The sequence below is a fragment of the Sorex araneus genome, chromosome 9 (genome assembly GCF_027595985.1).
Source record: "Sorex araneus isolate mSorAra2 chromosome 9, mSorAra2.pri, whole genome shotgun sequence".
Lineage (NCBI taxonomy): Eukaryota > Metazoa > Chordata > Mammalia > Eulipotyphla > Soricidae > Sorex > Sorex araneus.
Window position 1 is genome coordinate 17,851,356 of NC_073310.1, and position 15,349 is coordinate 17,866,704.

Sequence of the window (15,349 nt, forward strand, 5' to 3'; positions counted from 1 at the left end):
AGCGAGCCCTGAGCACGTCTGGGTGTGGCCCTCCCCAGCAAAAACAAAGAAACCAGGAAACAGCTTGGAAGGATGATGCCTGGGGCTCCCTCTGAGAGGGTTTCTACGGAGCCGGCCTTGGCCCAGGTGGCAGGGGAGGCCCGCCCAGCCAGGAGGGTCTGGACTCTGCACCTCCAGTCCCTTCTGGGATATTCTAGAAATCTGGAGAAGGTAGGAGCCTCGACTCTAGAGCTCAGCAGCCTGGGATGGCTTCCTGGGCCAGCTCATCACTTTTATTTATTTATTTATTTATTTTGCTTTTTGGGTCACACCCAGCGATGCTCAGGGGTTACTCCTGGTTCTGCACTCAGGAATTACTCCTGGCAGTGCTTGGGGGACCATATGGGATGCCGGGGATCGAACCCAGGTCGGCCGCGTGCAAGGCAAACGCCCTACCCGCTGTGCTATCGCTCCGGCCCCATCACTTTTATTCTTTTTTTTTTTTTTTTTCAGTTTTAGGGTCTCATCCGGCAGTGCTCAGTTACTCCTAGCTCTGCACTCAGGAATCACTCCTGACGGTGCTTGGGGGATCCTATGGGGTGACCCAGGGATCAAGCCTGGGTCAGCCACGTGCAAGACAAACACCCTTCCTGCTGTACTAGTGCTCTGGCCCCACCATCATTTTATTTTTTTGCTTTTTGGGTCACACCTGGCAATGCACAGGGGTTACTCCTGGCTCTGCACTCACGCATTACTCCTGGCAGTGCTCGAGGGACCATATGGGATGCTGGGAATCGAACCCGGGTCGGCCGTGTGCAAGACAAACACCCTACCTGCTGTGTGCTATCGCTCCAGACCCCCATCCCCGCACCATCACTTTAACTCTCCGAGCTTTGCTTTCCCATCTGCAAACTGGAGCCCTTACGAGCACCCCCCGGCAGCACCCCAAGAACCACAGGCGAATCATAATAAGCCCTTTATTACCAGTTGATAAAAAAGACAGATGTACAAACACTTCTGCTGGGTGCCCCGCAAGGGGGCAGGCACTGTCAGAACTCACTGGCCAGGGAAGGTCCCCCAGCCAGGGGCAGAAGGGAGGTCAGGGCCCTGTCCTGAGCAGCTGGCCCGGGGCTGAGACAGGAGGGGAGGGCAGTGGCTCAGGCCTCAGGCAGGGAATGTGCAAATGCCGAGGCCTCGGGGAGTGATGGGTGGGGGCCTTCACGCAGGCGCCCTGGAGCACCAAGTTCCCCTGTGTGGGCAGACACACGTGTCCCCACGTGAGAACTGGTGCCTGCACGCAGCTTACATACGAGAGAGCAGATCAAAAGGGGCCCCTGGTGGGAACCGGGGGGCCAAGTGGAGGCTTTCGTCCCAGAGCTTGAGGAAATAGCTTAGAGAAGTCTCTGGAAGCCAGGGGGCGAGGGGCGGGCACGGCACGGCCTCGGCCTCAGGAGCCCAGGCCCTCCTGTCGCCTCTGCAGCACCTCGATGACGCTGCCAATGCCGTCCTCGGGCACCTGCGGACGCGTGGGCAGAGAGGGCAGGGCTGAAGCCACTCCCCCATTCCCTGATCCTGATCCCCCCCCAACACACACCCCATCAGTGTCCCTCCGGGAGCCCCCACCCCCCGCCTCCCGCCCAGTCCACGGCCCTCACCAGGGCATGGTCGAAGTTGAAGGTGCTAATGTAGTAGGCAGAGATGTCAGCGGCGGCCAGGGGCCCCGCAATCTGGGCCACGATCCCACATTCATCTGAGGAATGAGGGACACGGGTTATTTTTAGGAGGGGTGTTATTTTGGGGCCACAACTGGCAGTGCAGAGGGGTTACTCCTGGAGGGGCTCGGGGGACCACATGGGGTGCCCGGGATCGAACCTGGGCAGGCTGCATGCAAAGGCAAGCTCCCTCCCCCCTGTATTATCGTTCTGGCCCTGAGAAGGGAGCCCATGAAGTTTGCCCTGCACCCCACAACACGCGCACCCCCAGCCCCCTGACGCACAAGGCGCCGTCCTCACCGAAGCCCAGGGGCTGGCCGCCGATGCGTACCATCCGCCACAGCTCACCCGAGGAGCTGGTCAGCAGGAGGTCACTGGGGAACCTGCGGAGAGAGGCCGGGGTAGGGCTCTCCCGGACCCTCCCTGCCCCACCACGCACCCGGGAACCGGTCCAGCCTGGCAGCCCCAAGGCCTGGCACGCGTCCCTCCCTCCTGGGAATGGCTGCGGGTCACCGCCTGCCCCAGGCTCCCAAGGGTGCCCGTACTTCTTCTGCGTCTCGGCATCCATGACGATGGAGATGTAACCCTCGATGAGGGAGAAGGCGAAGAAGGTGATGGAGCTGGGCCCGGGCCCACCCGCAGCTGCCTCTTTGGGGGTACTAGGAAGAGATGAGAGGGTGCTGCCAGGACCAGCCCAGCCTCCTCCCGCCAGCCCCCACCCATTCTTGGTCAGCCCCGGGAGCATCTCTGAGCTACTTCTCTTAGCTGTCCAAGACCCGGGATCTCTCACGGGGACGGGTGGGTACAGCAGGCAAGCCCAGACTGTGCCAAAGATGTAGAGCCCCAAAACCAAGGGCACGGGGGGGGGGGGCGGAGTGGGCGTGGCTTAGGGGTGGCTTTGATCACAGGAGGGGATCTGGACCGCCAGTCCAGAACCTCAGTAGAGCTCAGAACCCCAAGAGACAGAAGAGGTAAGAGCTGCAGAAGCAGGGGACAGGCTGAGGGGAGGGGAGGAGGGCTCACCTGTGCGAGTAGAAGAGGACATCGATGAGGGTGGTGGCAATGGCTGGCAGCGTCTCGGGGTCCAGTGTGAGGACACAAAAGCGGTTCTGTGGGCTCTGGATGGGGTGCACCGTGGGGCTGGGGCCTGCTGGGGAGGGAAGGGGCAGTGAAGACCGGGCGTGGCTGGGGCTTGGGTGCCCTCTGGTGGCCGGCCTGGGAGAAGCCTGGACTTGGTTTAGGACTCGGTCCTGCTTCCTGCAACCAACCAACCTCCCAGACGTGTCCCTTCTTTCTCCCTGGAAAGGGTCATTGGTCTTCCCAGGAAACAGGACCCACACACACCAGGCAAGGGCCCTGGTGGGACAAGGCGGCCCTGCTCAGGTTTGGACGTCGAGGTGAAGGGGGCCCTCACCGTGCTGTGCCCGGGGAAAGCCATTGCTGGAATCGTCTCTGGTGATGGCCACGGGCTCTCCACCCACTTCTCGGTAAATGTCGAACTCCCCGGCCAGGGTGTGGATGACCACAGACAGGTCCTGCTCGCGCACCTGCACCACAGCGAGAGGGTCGGGGACACGCACCCACGCCCGGCCCCGGCCCTTCTGCCAGTGCCCCCGGGAAACGCACCAGGATGAAGTCCGTCTGGTACGTGGACAGCATCAGCACGGACACGTGGTGCTCGGCCAGCGGCGCGATGACGGAGCGGGCAATCTTGGTGACCCCAGCAGCCTGCACGGCCGCGCCACTGTGGGACGACACGTTCAGCACCAGCCACGTGGCCTCGGCCACTTGCAGGAACTCAGACGCGGGCAGCTCTGCAGGCAGGGCAGGGGCGCAGCGCCCATCAGGCACTGCAGGGCTGGTCCCCGCCTGGCTGCTGTGCAGGGCTCGGCCCAGGGCAGGTCTGGAAATGGGGGCTTGTCTCCCCCCAAGCACTGATGGCTTACCAGGGACTCCAACTCCCCTGTTAAGACAGGACCTTGAGAGTCGGAGTTATAGCCCTGGGCCCAAACCCCAGCCTCGCCTATTTCCTCGTGGAGCACCTGGCTGGAGCCCAGCACGGGGCACTTAAGTGCCCGCTTATCATTCACAGGAGGGGATGCGGGTTCAGACATCGCCCGCCAGGGGGCGCCGGCACACCGGCTTGGCAGGGGACCCTTAGCAGACCTAGACTCGCCTGCTGTACAAACAGGGAAACTAAGGCTTCACTCAAGCCGCCTCAAGGGGGTAGGCCCAGCTCGTATTGCAGGGTGGGGAGGATATGTCAGTTCCAGCATCTAGTCCAGAACAGGGGGCTGGGCCAGGGTGGCTGCTGCTGGCCCCCCAGAACCCGCCCCAGGCTGGCCGCCGGCGTCTGCATTCCTTCTGCAACCCTCAGCCTCCTGGAGTTTGCAGACCGGTCGCCAGGGTGTGACCCACGCTGGGCGGGGAAAGAATGGCCCGCGGGTTATAATGGCCACAGGAACTCGGGTCCTGACACCGCTGCTGGGCCCTTCACACACACACAGCCCTGTTTATAAGGCCGTGGGGGAGGGCGGGATCCGGGGAGATCAGAACCAGAACTGGATCCACTTTACATAAGAGGAAACAAACAGTTCAAAGGGGGGAAGTGAGTTGGTTAAGGGCACAGCCAGAGGGTGCAGCTGAATTGGAACCCAGGTCCATCTGCTTTCGAGGCGGGAGCTCTTGGGACCCAGGGTCCCAGCGCCTGCTGAGAACCCCAAAGAAGGGCGTACGGGGCTCCTCCCTTACGCCCCCTCCCCAGCCCAGCCCCCACCTTTGAAGCCCTCCTCGTCCACCATGAGCGTGTAATCCTCGGGGGTCTCCGTCAGGCTGAAGAACTTGCACCTGGTTAGGGGTGGGGGCGCACTTCAGCCTGGGATGGGCGGGGGGGGAGGGGGCGGTGGACGTTGCTCCTTTCCCCTCCCCTCGGGAAGCCCTGCCCGGCAGGGACTTCTGTCCCCCTCTACCCTCGGTTTTCTCCCCGGGCAGCTGGGTGTGGGCTCCACCTCTGCTTTCCGCCTTCTGACCCCCGCGGGCGCCCCCCGCCCCTCCGTCCCAGGAGGGAGGAGCGGCTGGCACACGGGGACAACCCAAGGGGCGTCGGACCCCGCGCCCCCCGACACCAGACGTCGGAGCCCGAGCGCAGCGCGCAGAAAGCCCCCCGCGGTGTCCGGGAGGAAGGCCCGCAGCTGCGGGCACCGCTCGGGGTTAAGCACGGGCCACGCCGAGCTGTCTGCGCCCTCGCCAGCCCCGGGAAGGGGCCTGCCGGGGCCGGATAGGCGGCGGTCCCGGGGAGGGTAGGCCGAGGCCGGATGGCGGCCGGAGACGCAGGGCCCTCCCCACCCGCTCCCGCTCGGCCCGCGGCGGACTCGATCCCCCCCGAACCTGTCCCGGAGCCCCCGCCGAGCCCACCCCCAGCTGCGCACCCCCGAACCCGAGCGCGCACCGGCTGCGGCGGGGCAGGAAGAGCAGCTTGATGAGCGGGTGGGTGTAGAGCCAGAGACCCGGGCGGGCGAGACTCAGAACCCGCACCCGGTGCTCTAGGATGTGCAGCTCCATCGCGGCGCGCGCCTCCCGGACCCCGCGGCCAGCCGGACCCAGGCCGCGCCGGGGGCGGGACGGTGGGGGCGGCGCCGGGGGGGCGCGAGGGAGACGCGGCGCGCGCGGCTGCAAACCCACGCCGCCCGCTACGCCGCCGACCCGCTCCCCGGGCACGCCCTGCGGGCCGCGGCCTATCCGGGCCGGCCACGCCCCCTTCTGGCGCCCCGGGCCGCCCTCGGGTCCTTTCGGTCCGCCGAGCCCCGCCCGGCCGGCTCCGCCCCTTTTTGGGGGCTCCGGAATCGCAGGCTCGCGGCGCTCCCCAAGCCTCCGAACCCCGCCTCTGCCGCGCCCCCTCACCAGACCCCGCCCTTTCCGTCTGCCGCGGCGCTGGGGTGTGGGGCTCGCGGGGATTTGGGGTGGCTTCAGCGCTTGCAGCTCTCCGGTGGGCTTTTTTTTTTTTTTTAAAGATTTCTCATCACTAAAGCATGGAAGGGCCGGTGGGGTGAGGGTGCAGCGTGCAGAACGCGCGAGCCGGTGGTGGTCCCAGCCAAGTGCCCTGGCATCTTCCTCCCTCCTTCCTCTCAGCCTAGAGCACGGCCGGCCGTGAGGACGGGCAATCGCGATGGTGACAAAATTCCTAGTCCTGGGGCCGGAGCAATAGCACAGCGGGTAGGGCACTAGCCTCGCATGAGGCCGACCTGGGTTCGTTCCCCAGCACCTCATCCCACATGGTCCCCCTCCCTCCCCAGAGCGCAGAGCCAGGAGTAAGCCCTGAGCAGGGCCATAGCCAGATTTTAGGCCTGACCCTTCAAGAATAACCAAGCCCCAAAGTGCTTGTGCCCGGAGTGCCCAGAGCGCAGACTTTTGGGGATAGGCCCGTGCATCTGGTGCTCACTGGATACTCTGACCGGAGACTTGAGCCCTACTCAGGTCCCCCTAAACGTGCAGCCATTAGCAGAACCCAGTTTTTCTGAGCACATCCAAATTTGCGTCAGGCCTGGGGGTTGGAAAAATTGTACAACGGGGTAGGGTACTTGCCTTGCACATGGCTGGCCTGGGTTTGATCCCTGGCACTGTATATGGTCCCCTGAGCTCACCAGGAGTGAACCCTTAGCACAGCGTTCACCCTGAGCACTGGTGGGTGTGGCCTCAAAAAAACCCCAATAATTTTGAAGAACAATAATTTTTTTTTTCTTCTTGGGTCACACCCAGCGATGCTCAGGGGTTATTCCTGGCTCTGCACTCAGGAATTACTCCTGGCAGTGCTTGGACCATATGGGATGCAGGGGATCGAACCCGGGTCGGCCACGTGCAAGGCAAATGCCTTACCCGCTGTGCTATCGCTCCAGCCCCAAGAATAATAAAATTTTAAAAGACAAATTTGCTTCAGGCCAAAGAAGGCCCCTCGTACTGGCAGGCACCCCAGATAGGAGGTTTATTAGGATTACTAGAACCCTCGGACATTTCCGTGTCAGGACTGGATTCAGATCAGGCCTCCTCTGGCCTAGACCTCATGGTGGAGCAGGCATCAGTACACAAGGCTGGTCCACTAACAGGACTGAGCATGCTTGGGGGCGGGGCGGGGGCTTATTTGTCCCCTGCATCCTCGGGCCTCAACCTCTGCAGCTCTGAACCCTGCAGGTTAAAGCATGGGAGCCAGCAGGCCCACACAGGGCTCCAGCCGCCTGGGGAGCCTCACTGTAAACAGATGGAAGCCAGACCAAGTTTGTTCCTGGTCTCATGGGCTCCCAGGGGACACCACACATCTCGGCCTGTCCCCTGCAGGGCCACAAGGGGAATGTCCTCCAAGACGGTTACTCAGATGGCACTGAGGGCGAGCACAGACAGGATGGAAAACCACAGGGATGAGGGATAGGAGGCAGGAAGTGGGTGGCCTGCCCTGAAAGGCTTAGGTGACCCCTGACCCTCCCAGGTCTCAGCATCCCTGGCTGAACCAGGACAAGATGTTCTAGGCTGAGGCCCTGGGATGCCTGAAAGCTCCCTGGGAGGCGCTCAGCCTCCCCCTCCCGCTCCCCCCATGGCCCAGCCCCAGCTTGGTGGCCTGCCAGGAACAGCCGCTATTGTTTGACTGGAAAAGCTGCTTCCTCAGCAGAGGGGGGCCTCCCTCAGGGACACCCTGTCCTCGCCCCTGCCAGTCGTCAGGTTATGACCACAGCACTGGCCTGGGTCCTGGTCCCCCATAGTAGAGTTGGGTCACCTGGCACCCTGCTCAGGAGAGAGAGATAAAGTGCTCTGGGTATAAATCTGGACCAGTTTCTGCTTTTTTTCACTTACCACTCTGTTTGCTCATCTGTAAAATGGGAATAACAGATTCTATCTGACCAGGCACCAGCCAGCCTGGCACAGTGTTCAGTCAGTAGCAAGAGGCCGTTTGTCAGAGATCAGAGTTCTGGGTCTCAGAGATAGTGCAATGCAGGGAGCACAAGCTTTGCACACAGGAGGCCTGCATTGGATCCCCAGCACCACATGGTCCTCCAAGCAGCACTGGGAGTGGGCTCCCGAGCACAGAGCTAGGAGTGGAACACTTTTGGGTGTGGCCCTAAAATAAAAGGAGAGGGGCACAAACTATACCCCTGACCCCTCTTTGCCTCCAATGGAGATCTGGCCGAGCATGCGAGGTCATTCGTGTCTCCCCACCCTTGGCACCAGGACCTTATCCAGAATGTGCCCTCAGAACCTTACTGAGTAACTAATGATGACAAACCCTTGACCTTGGATTACAAAACTGAGATTACCAAGCATTGGGGGAGGAGGTAGGGAGAAGTAGCCTAAGGACAGTGGTGCCCTGGGCACATCGGTGGTAGTGAGGTGCAGTAACTACATCAAGACTATAATCGGGCTGCAATGATAGTACAGAGGGGAGAGTGTTTGCCTTTCAATCCCCGGCATCCCATATGGTACCCCAAGCACCGCCTGGAGTAAGTTCTGAGTGTAGAGCCAGGAGTAACCCCTGAGCATGCTGGGTGTGACCCAAAAAGCCAACAACAAAAACCCATAAACATTAACACTATTGGGGATGGAGCGATGGTACAGCGGGTAGGGCATTTGTCTTGCACACTGCCAATCCGGGTCCAATCCCTATCATCCCATATGGTCCCCTAAGCACCACCAGGAGTAATTCCTGAGTACAGAGCCAGGAGTAACCCCTGAGCATCGCTGGGTGTGACCCAAAAAGGAAGAAAAAGAATCAAATTATAGAACATGTCATCTTAACTACAATAATGATAGTAAAATTAATTTTACAGCAGATAAGGTACTTGCTTTGCACACAGCTGACCAAGATTCAATCCTCAGCATCCCATATGGTCTCCTGAGCACTCCAGGAATAACCCCTGAGCATCGCTGAGTGTGGCCCCAAACCAAACCAAACCAAACCAAACCAAATAAAAACTGAAACTTACTGAAACCCTAAATGACATCTAGGCCAGGCCTTAGAGAAGAAAAACCTCATGAGACATTGAAACATTGTTAAGGGACCAGTTGCTCTTAGTGATCAGTGGGTAGTGATCAAGGCACGGGGCATACATCCACGCAGCCCCTCCCTGGGCTCCAGCCTCCGGACCCTCAATCCACAGAGGGCAGAGATGAGGCAGAGGGAGGTGAGGTAAGGAACAATGGGGCCATAAACAGGAGCTGGCCCTGGGCTTGGATTCCTATCTGACTAGGTCCTCTTCAGAAGGTCCTGGAACTGAGCTGGGGGCAGGAGGTGTGTGTGTGTGGGGGGGGGTCTATCAGGCATGGAGATGAGATGCTGAGCCCCCAGGTGGCAACCCTTTCCAGTTCCCAGCTGCACACCAGTTCTCTACACAAGCCTGTTTATTTCTGTACAAAACCATGTTTCTATTTTACACAAAGACAACCCCACCCTTCTCCCCGCCCTCCCCTCACATTAGTGCCCTGGCTCTAGGGAGCGTCTCCCTAGAAGACGGGGCTGAGTGAGGCCCCACCCATTGGCCTGCACTTCTGCCATTCCTAACTGGGCCCGGCCTGAGCTCCACTCTGGAGAAAATAAATAAGGAGTCTCAGGCAGCATCTGTGCTGGGCCAGCCAGACCCTCTGGTCCCGCAGGCGCTGGAGTGTCAGTTCATGAATGGTGTTGGTGTGAGGGACCCTGCGCAGAGGCCGGACCTGCCGAGGTTACAAGTAGGTGTCCTCACTCTCCTGGGAGGTCAGGCTTTCTTGGGAGCGGTGATGGGCTGGGTCCTGGGGCGCTGAGTCCTGGGGGACTGGGTCCTGAGAGGCTGGGTCCCGGCAGACAGGGTGGTCCGAGGACATGTTCTGTGGGGGATGTGCATCTCCTGCAGCAGCTGCCACTTTGACCTGACTTGGGGTGAGGGTCTTGTCTGCCCCCTCACTTGCTTTCGCCGGCGTCCGCTGCTCCTTCAGTACCTGCTCGCGCTGCTTGGACTTGCTTTTGGAGCCAGGCGGGGAGGCATCAGGGGACAGGCGGATGGACGGCGAAGGCTGCAGGGAGGGCCGGGGGCCTGGCTCTGCCTCCAGGATGGCCTTGGCCCCGTGCAGCCTGGGCGGCGAGTGGCACTGCAGCTCCCCCCGGGTCTCCTGCCAGCGGCGCAGCTGGATGAGGTGCTCACGCTCGATCTGGCGCTCGGTCACTGGCAACTCTACCACCTGTGGGGATGGGGAGAGGCAGGTGGGCACCAGGAACAAGCTTCCCTTTTGCCGGGCAGCCCCGGTTCCTGCTGTCACTCAGCACCCCAGCCCTGGTACTCAAGGCTGACCCTAGGAAGGATTGGGAGGGAGCCCCAGTCCCACCTCCCCAGATTCTCCACAGCTCTCACAGCCCACGCGCCTCACCCCTCTCCCCGAGACCCCGACATTCCACCAAGAAAAAGGGAAAATAAAGCCGCAATCATGGGCACGGTGGCAGGACAGAGTCGGGGTGAGGGGCTCAAGCTCCAAAACGGATCAAACAATCCCGGGCTTCTCTGTGACCTCCTTTTCTCATTCTGACAGAGGATGGGTCTTCCCCTCACCAGTGCGGGTAGCTGAGTGCTGAGACCGGTGTGCGTGACCCACCCTCCTCCAGCGGACCCCCATAACTGTGCCCTCCCCCTGGCCTGACCTCCTGGACCAGGAAGGCTTCCTGCATGATCTTTGGGCTGAGGCTCCGCAGCCGCTCGATGGTCTCGTACTGGCCCTGGCAGGCTTTGAGCTTCTCGGGAGAGCCGAGCGCGTGCTTGAGCAGCACCAGCCCCACGCGGAAGATGATCTTGACTCCTGCGTGGCGGGGGCAGGCGCTGAGTGCAAGGGGACCGCTGGGAAGGCTCCCTGGAAACCAAGCCCCGCCCCCCCACTGTGGGATGGGCCGGGGGCAGGGGTGCTCCCCTGAGCCCACCCCAGTACCTTCACAGAAGAACATGTCCCAGACGCGCAGCACAGAGCTCCAGGGCAGGGTGCGGGCAAAGGCACACATGAACCACTCCGTCATGTAGAGCAGCGGGTCGATCTTCTGCCGGCTCAGGTGCTTGTGGGCCACGGGCGACACCTTCTGCAGCAGCGAGAAGAGGATCTCCCCGTCCAGCTGGATCGCCTCCTGCGGGGCAGCGAGACCCGGGGCCATGATGACGCGGCTGCGGCCAGGGCGGTGACTCTGCCCGAGCCCCGGCCACTCCTCACCCAGCACACGGCTACTGTGGACAGTGCTGGGAGGCCACACAAGCAAACCAGAGCCAGCGGGAGCCCCTCTGGAGTGGACAGCACAAAGGGGCTGAGTGGGAGAGGGGAGGACCCAGGGCTGAGAGCCCAGAGCAGGGGCTGGGGCGGGGCAGGGATGCTGGGCAGGTGTGTGCCAGAGGCCCTGCTTGTCAGGGTGAAGAAATGCTCCCCGGGGGCTCAAAGCGGGTGGAAAAGGAGGAATCACGAGGGGAAGGAGGGGCAGGAGGAGGCAGGCAGAAGCAGGGGAAACTTGGTGAAATTATTTCCAGGAACTGAATCCCACCCAGCAGATGAGCCGGCTGGAAGCATGGGCTGAACCTCTCATGTGGGAGGCCCGGGAGCCCTTCCCCCGCCTCCTCTCCCCTGCCCACCCCACCCCCAGCCCCAAGGACTTCGTCTGAAAGTAACAAAAGGCTGAGACAGTTCTGGAGGGTAGAGGGTGGGGCAGGAGAGTCTCAGCCAGCGAGAAAGGCCTGCAGGGCCACGGAGGGCGGGCAGACAGCTGGCGCAGGGCCCAGGCCAGGCGAGCACTCACCAGTTTCTCACTGTAGTAGCCGGGCAGGTACTTCTCACAGATCTGCACCAGGCACCAGAAGGCTTGCTACGGGCAAGAGAGATGTGAGGCCTTGCTGCGGGGGGTGCCCAGCCGGCTCCCCCCTACCCTGCCCGCCGCCGGGGCCTCGGGCTACCTCCGCAGGCATGTGCATGAGCAGGACGGCAGCTATGGGGGCCTGGGCCTGGCAGTAGCCCTCCTCGGGCCGGTACAGCGTGTAGGCCTTCAGCACACGGAACAGGTCCTGCTGCCTGTGGAGAGGCGGGGAAGGGCAAGGACGGCAGGTCACAGGGCCAGCAGGGACAGAGAGGCCGTGACCACCTCCTGCCCTCAAGGGTGCCCCCGGCTCCGCATCCGCATGTTCTCAGACAGGGGCTCTGACTGTGGCCATCAAGGCCAGTCAGTCTCGCTCTGGAGCACTCGGACTTTCACATGGCTAAGGGAGGTGGGAGGGGCGTTCCCGATGGCACTAGAGAGCAAGAGTTCAGCGAGAAAGCACAGGGCAGGCCTGAGAGGTGGTGTAAAGAGCGAGAGTGCATGCTTTACACGCAGAAACATGAGGTTCAAGCTCTAGCATTGTGTGAATGTGGTCCCTCAACAACTTGAGGAACAATCTGCAGTGCTGGGTGTGGGAGAGAGAGAAAGGGGGGAGAGAGAGAGAAGAAAAAGAAAGGGAGGGAGGGAGGAGGAAGGAAGGAAGGAAAGAAGGAAGAAAGGAAGGAAGGAAGGAAGGAAGGAAGGAAGGAAGGAAGGAAGGAAGGAAGGAAGGAAGGGAGGGAGGGAGGGAGGGAGGGAGGGAGGGAGGAAGGAAGGAAGGAAGGAAGGAAGGAAGGAAGGAAGGAAGGAAGGAAGGAAGGAAGGAAGGAAGGAAGGAAGGAAGGAAGGGAAGGAGGGAGGGAGGGAGGGAGGGAGGGAGGGAGGGAGGGAGGGAGGGAGGGAGGAAAGAGGGAAGGAAGGAGAGAAGGAGGGAGGGAAGGAAGAAGGGAGGGAAGGAAGAAGGAGGGAAGGAAGGAGTTGAAGAGACAGCATAGCGGAAAGGGTGCTTGCCTTGCACCAGCCAGCCCAAGTTTGTCCCTGACACCCCAATCACCCCAAGAAAGAAACCAGGTCAAGAGCAAGCCAAGATGTGCTCCTGATACAGAGAAGAATGTATCTAGGGGCCGGTGTGATGACACAGCAGGAAAGCGCCTGCCTTGCATGCGGCCAACTGGGTTCAATTCCCAGCACCACATACGGTGCTCCAAGCTCTCAGAAATGGTCTGGGCAGAAGTGGTCTATTCTAGACAATTCAATGCACAGAGCCAGGATTAAACCCTGAGCACTGCCAGATGCAGCCCCAAAACAAAACAAAAGAATATATCAGGGACTGGTCCAGAGAGATCGTTAAAAGGGCTGAGCGTGTGCAGTTTGATCCTTGGCATTGTATGGTCCCCTGAGCACCTCCAGGTATGGCCCAAAATTGGAAAAAAAAAAAAAGTATCAGAGACTAGACATGAGGGTCTCCTCCTCCACAGCTACTGCCCCTCAGCCACACCAATCTGCCTCGGTGTCTCTTCTGGTCCTCAGGCCCACCGCATTGCTCCCCCCAACGTCCTCTCCGCCTACACAACGCTCTCTAACCCTCTCTTTCACCACACCGAAACCTGTTCCTGAAAAAGGGCCAGTCCAGGCAGGCTCTGACTCTATGGAGTAAGTGATGGATGTACTGGGAAGGTAAGAAGACACGAGGGGAGCTATCAGGCTCGAGCCAAAGGAGGGAAACTCAAACTCTCAAGTTTACCACCCCACCCCAGTAGTCGTGAGGCCCCTAAGACACCCACAAACTAATCTGACTTCCTCTGCTCCTCAAGTCCCCATCAGTCCCTTAAAGCCTAGCCTGCTCACCCGTGACCTCCCCGGGACACAAACATCTCGTGGAAAGGAAACTGCCGGTGCAGGTCACGCTCAATCACGTCCAGCCACTTGGGATCGCCTGGTGACATGTCCAGCTCCTGGAAGCAAAGTCAAGGACACATGTAAGAAGGTAGGGACTGCTAGGAAGACGTAATGGCACTGGGAAGCCCCACCCCCCATCACAGACAGGGGTTCTTTAGGAAGGATCAAAAGCCCAAAGGGCGGGGGAAGTAGGAGCAATAGTACCGTGATGGGCATTTGCCTTGCACACAGCTGACCAGGGTTTGACCCCTGGCATTGCATATGGACCCCAAGTTGCCAGGAGTAATAATTTTTGAGTGCAGAGAGCCAGGTGTAACCCTGAGCACCACCGGATGTGGCTCAAAAACAAACAAAACCCCAGAAAGCCCAAGCCAGGAAGCCCTGTCAGGAACAAAGAACCAAGTGGGAAGGACCCTGGAGCCTGAGGGGTGATCCTGGCTCCAGGAAGACCTGTGTGGGCAGGAATATTCATTACAGCTATGGCTGGAACTAATGTCTAGACGGTTCCCCAAGTGGGCAATACTGCCCCCTGGGGAGCACAGGACCACACTGGGGGGTGGGTAGCAAGTAATCTTGGGGGCAACTGGGCAGGAGGGGGGCTCTTTCTCTTTGCTATCTAGAAGGTAGACTGAAGAGGTGGGTGTGGGGGGAGTGGGGGAGGTGGGGAGGTGGGGAGGTGGGGAGGTGGGGGTAGGATTTCCTGATTGATCACACACACACCCCCCAAAAAAAGAGGATGGCAGATTAAATAAATTTGGTAAGTTTGGAAACCTCTGTTCTAGACAATTCACTGGGGCTCAAACACCTGATGTCACATCCTTCAGAAGAAAGGCTACTCTCAAAGCAGTAGTGACAAACAGTTAGCCGTCCCTGGAACTAGGTGTGAAGATGACATCTGTGGGCCGCACTAAGTCTTCTCAAGCCCCAGGGATAGGTTCTGTCATTAATTATTACTGTTCACAGATGAGGAAACCAAGGGTCAAAAAAAAAAAAATCACTTGCTAAAGATCATTAGCTAGAAAAAAAAAAAGAGCCAGGCCTGGAAATCAAGTTCACTCAGAGCCATCAATCCCACCTCCTCTGCCACCTGTCCCCCCTTACACACAGGGTGCTTGCTGCCTTTTAAGTTCGGGGTATGTGTGTGAGAGAGCGAGAAAGACAGAGAGAGATCTACACAACCCTGACTGGAAGGATATGACGTCTTTGAAACCATTAACCTCAAACCATTAATTGTCAAACCACTGAGCTATTTCTCAGTGCTGGGGTTTCAAACCAAATTTTACTCTTGAAACATCTGTGAGCATTTTAGCATGAGTACTATTTATAAAAAAACAAGGCTATTATAGAGGCTGGAGCAATAGTACAGCGTGTAGGGGCTTGCCTTGCACGCAGCTGACCTGGGTTTGATCCCAGCATCCCATATGGTCCTCTAAGCATCACCAGGAGTAACTCCTGACAGCATTGCTGGGTGTGACCAAAACAACAAAACAAACAAACAAAGGCTATTACGAAAAGAAAAATCATCTCTTAATGCTCTGAAATGTTCTTTATCTTGATTTACCTGTTGGTTACATCAGTGTGTATCATTTGTCAAAACTCACCTCAATATATATTATTTGTCAAAACTGCACACTTAAAATCTATGCATTTAACCTATATAAATTCCTACCTCAACTTTAAAAAGAAGAAAGAAATTGACAGCAAGGAAATGCAGAGAGCTGAGCAGGTGATGAGATGAAGGTTGTGGAAGGAATGAGGGAAGTGCCAGGGCAGGCACTGAGAGAAGGCTGCATCCTCGGCCAGCTCACAAGTATGCAGGCCCAGTCCTGACTGACAGATGACTTCACCCTCTCTGTCTTGTGCCCCCTTAATGGGAGTGTCCCCGAATTAAACAGAAGACTGGGGGGTGCCAGGTATCTTGACCCAAGTA

The 15,349-nt window shown here is 59.3% G+C and overlaps 2 protein-coding genes across 4 annotated transcripts in view; both read right to left on the reverse strand.

Moving 5' to 3' along the window:
• Positions 1-942: 942 nt before the first annotated feature.
• CASTOR1 (cytosolic arginine sensor for mTORC1 subunit 1) lies at positions 943-5,401 on the reverse strand. 3 transcript variants are annotated; one of them, XM_055146967.1, is made up of 9 exons: positions 5,140-5,398; positions 4,468-4,538; positions 3,318-3,505; positions 3,106-3,238; positions 2,715-2,841; positions 2,237-2,350; positions 1,992-2,074; positions 1,635-1,729; positions 943-1,495 (listed from the first exon to the last, which is right to left on the reverse strand). In XM_055146967.1, the coding sequence occupies exons 1-9, from the start codon at positions 5,250-5,252 to the stop codon at positions 1,427-1,429; spliced, it is 993 nt and encodes a 330-aa protein (XP_055002942.1). In that variant the 5' UTR covers positions 5,253-5,398; the 3' UTR covers positions 943-1,426. The 3 variants fall into 3 exon arrangements, with proteins under 3 accessions (XP_055002942.1, XP_004615601.1, XP_055002944.1); XM_004615544.2 differs by having other exon boundaries at positions 2,715-2,838; positions 5,140-5,394; XM_055146969.1 differs by lacking the exon at positions 4,468-4,538 and having other exon boundaries at positions 3,318-3,435; positions 5,140-5,401.
• A 3,718-nt stretch (positions 5,402-9,119) lies between these two features.
• TBC1D10A (TBC1 domain family member 10A) overlaps positions 9,120-15,349 on the reverse strand; it is a 38,862-nt gene continuing 32,632 nt past the window's right edge. Inside the window, exons 4-9 of the mRNA XM_055147484.1 lie at positions 13,369-13,475; positions 11,621-11,735; positions 11,467-11,532; positions 10,620-10,809; positions 10,339-10,493; positions 9,120-9,884 (exon numbers count right to left, since the gene is read on the reverse strand). Coding sequence (XP_055003459.1) covers positions 9,393-9,884; positions 10,339-10,493; positions 10,620-10,809; positions 11,467-11,532; positions 11,621-11,735; positions 13,369-13,475 — 1,125 coding nt within the window. The 3' untranslated portion in view covers positions 9,120-9,392. The remainder of the gene's footprint in view (positions 9,885-10,338; positions 10,494-10,619; positions 10,810-11,466; positions 11,533-11,620; positions 11,736-13,368; positions 13,476-15,349) is intronic.

Bases quoted from the DNA above. Each gene is read 5' to 3' on its own strand.
- CASTOR1 (XM_055146967.1), bottom strand. From the start codon at position 5,252: ATGGAGCTGCACATCCTAGAGCACCGGGTGCGGGTTCTGAGTCTCGCC. The intron at 3,239-3,317 runs GTGCGTTTCCCG...GCTGTGGTGCAG, and splicing joins ACCAGACGGACTTCATCCTG to GTGCGCGAGCAGGACCTGTC. The intron at 1,730-1,991 runs GTGAGGACGGCG...CTCATTCCTCAG, and splicing joins CGGCCAGCCCCTGGGCTTCG to ATGAATGTGGGATCGTGGCC.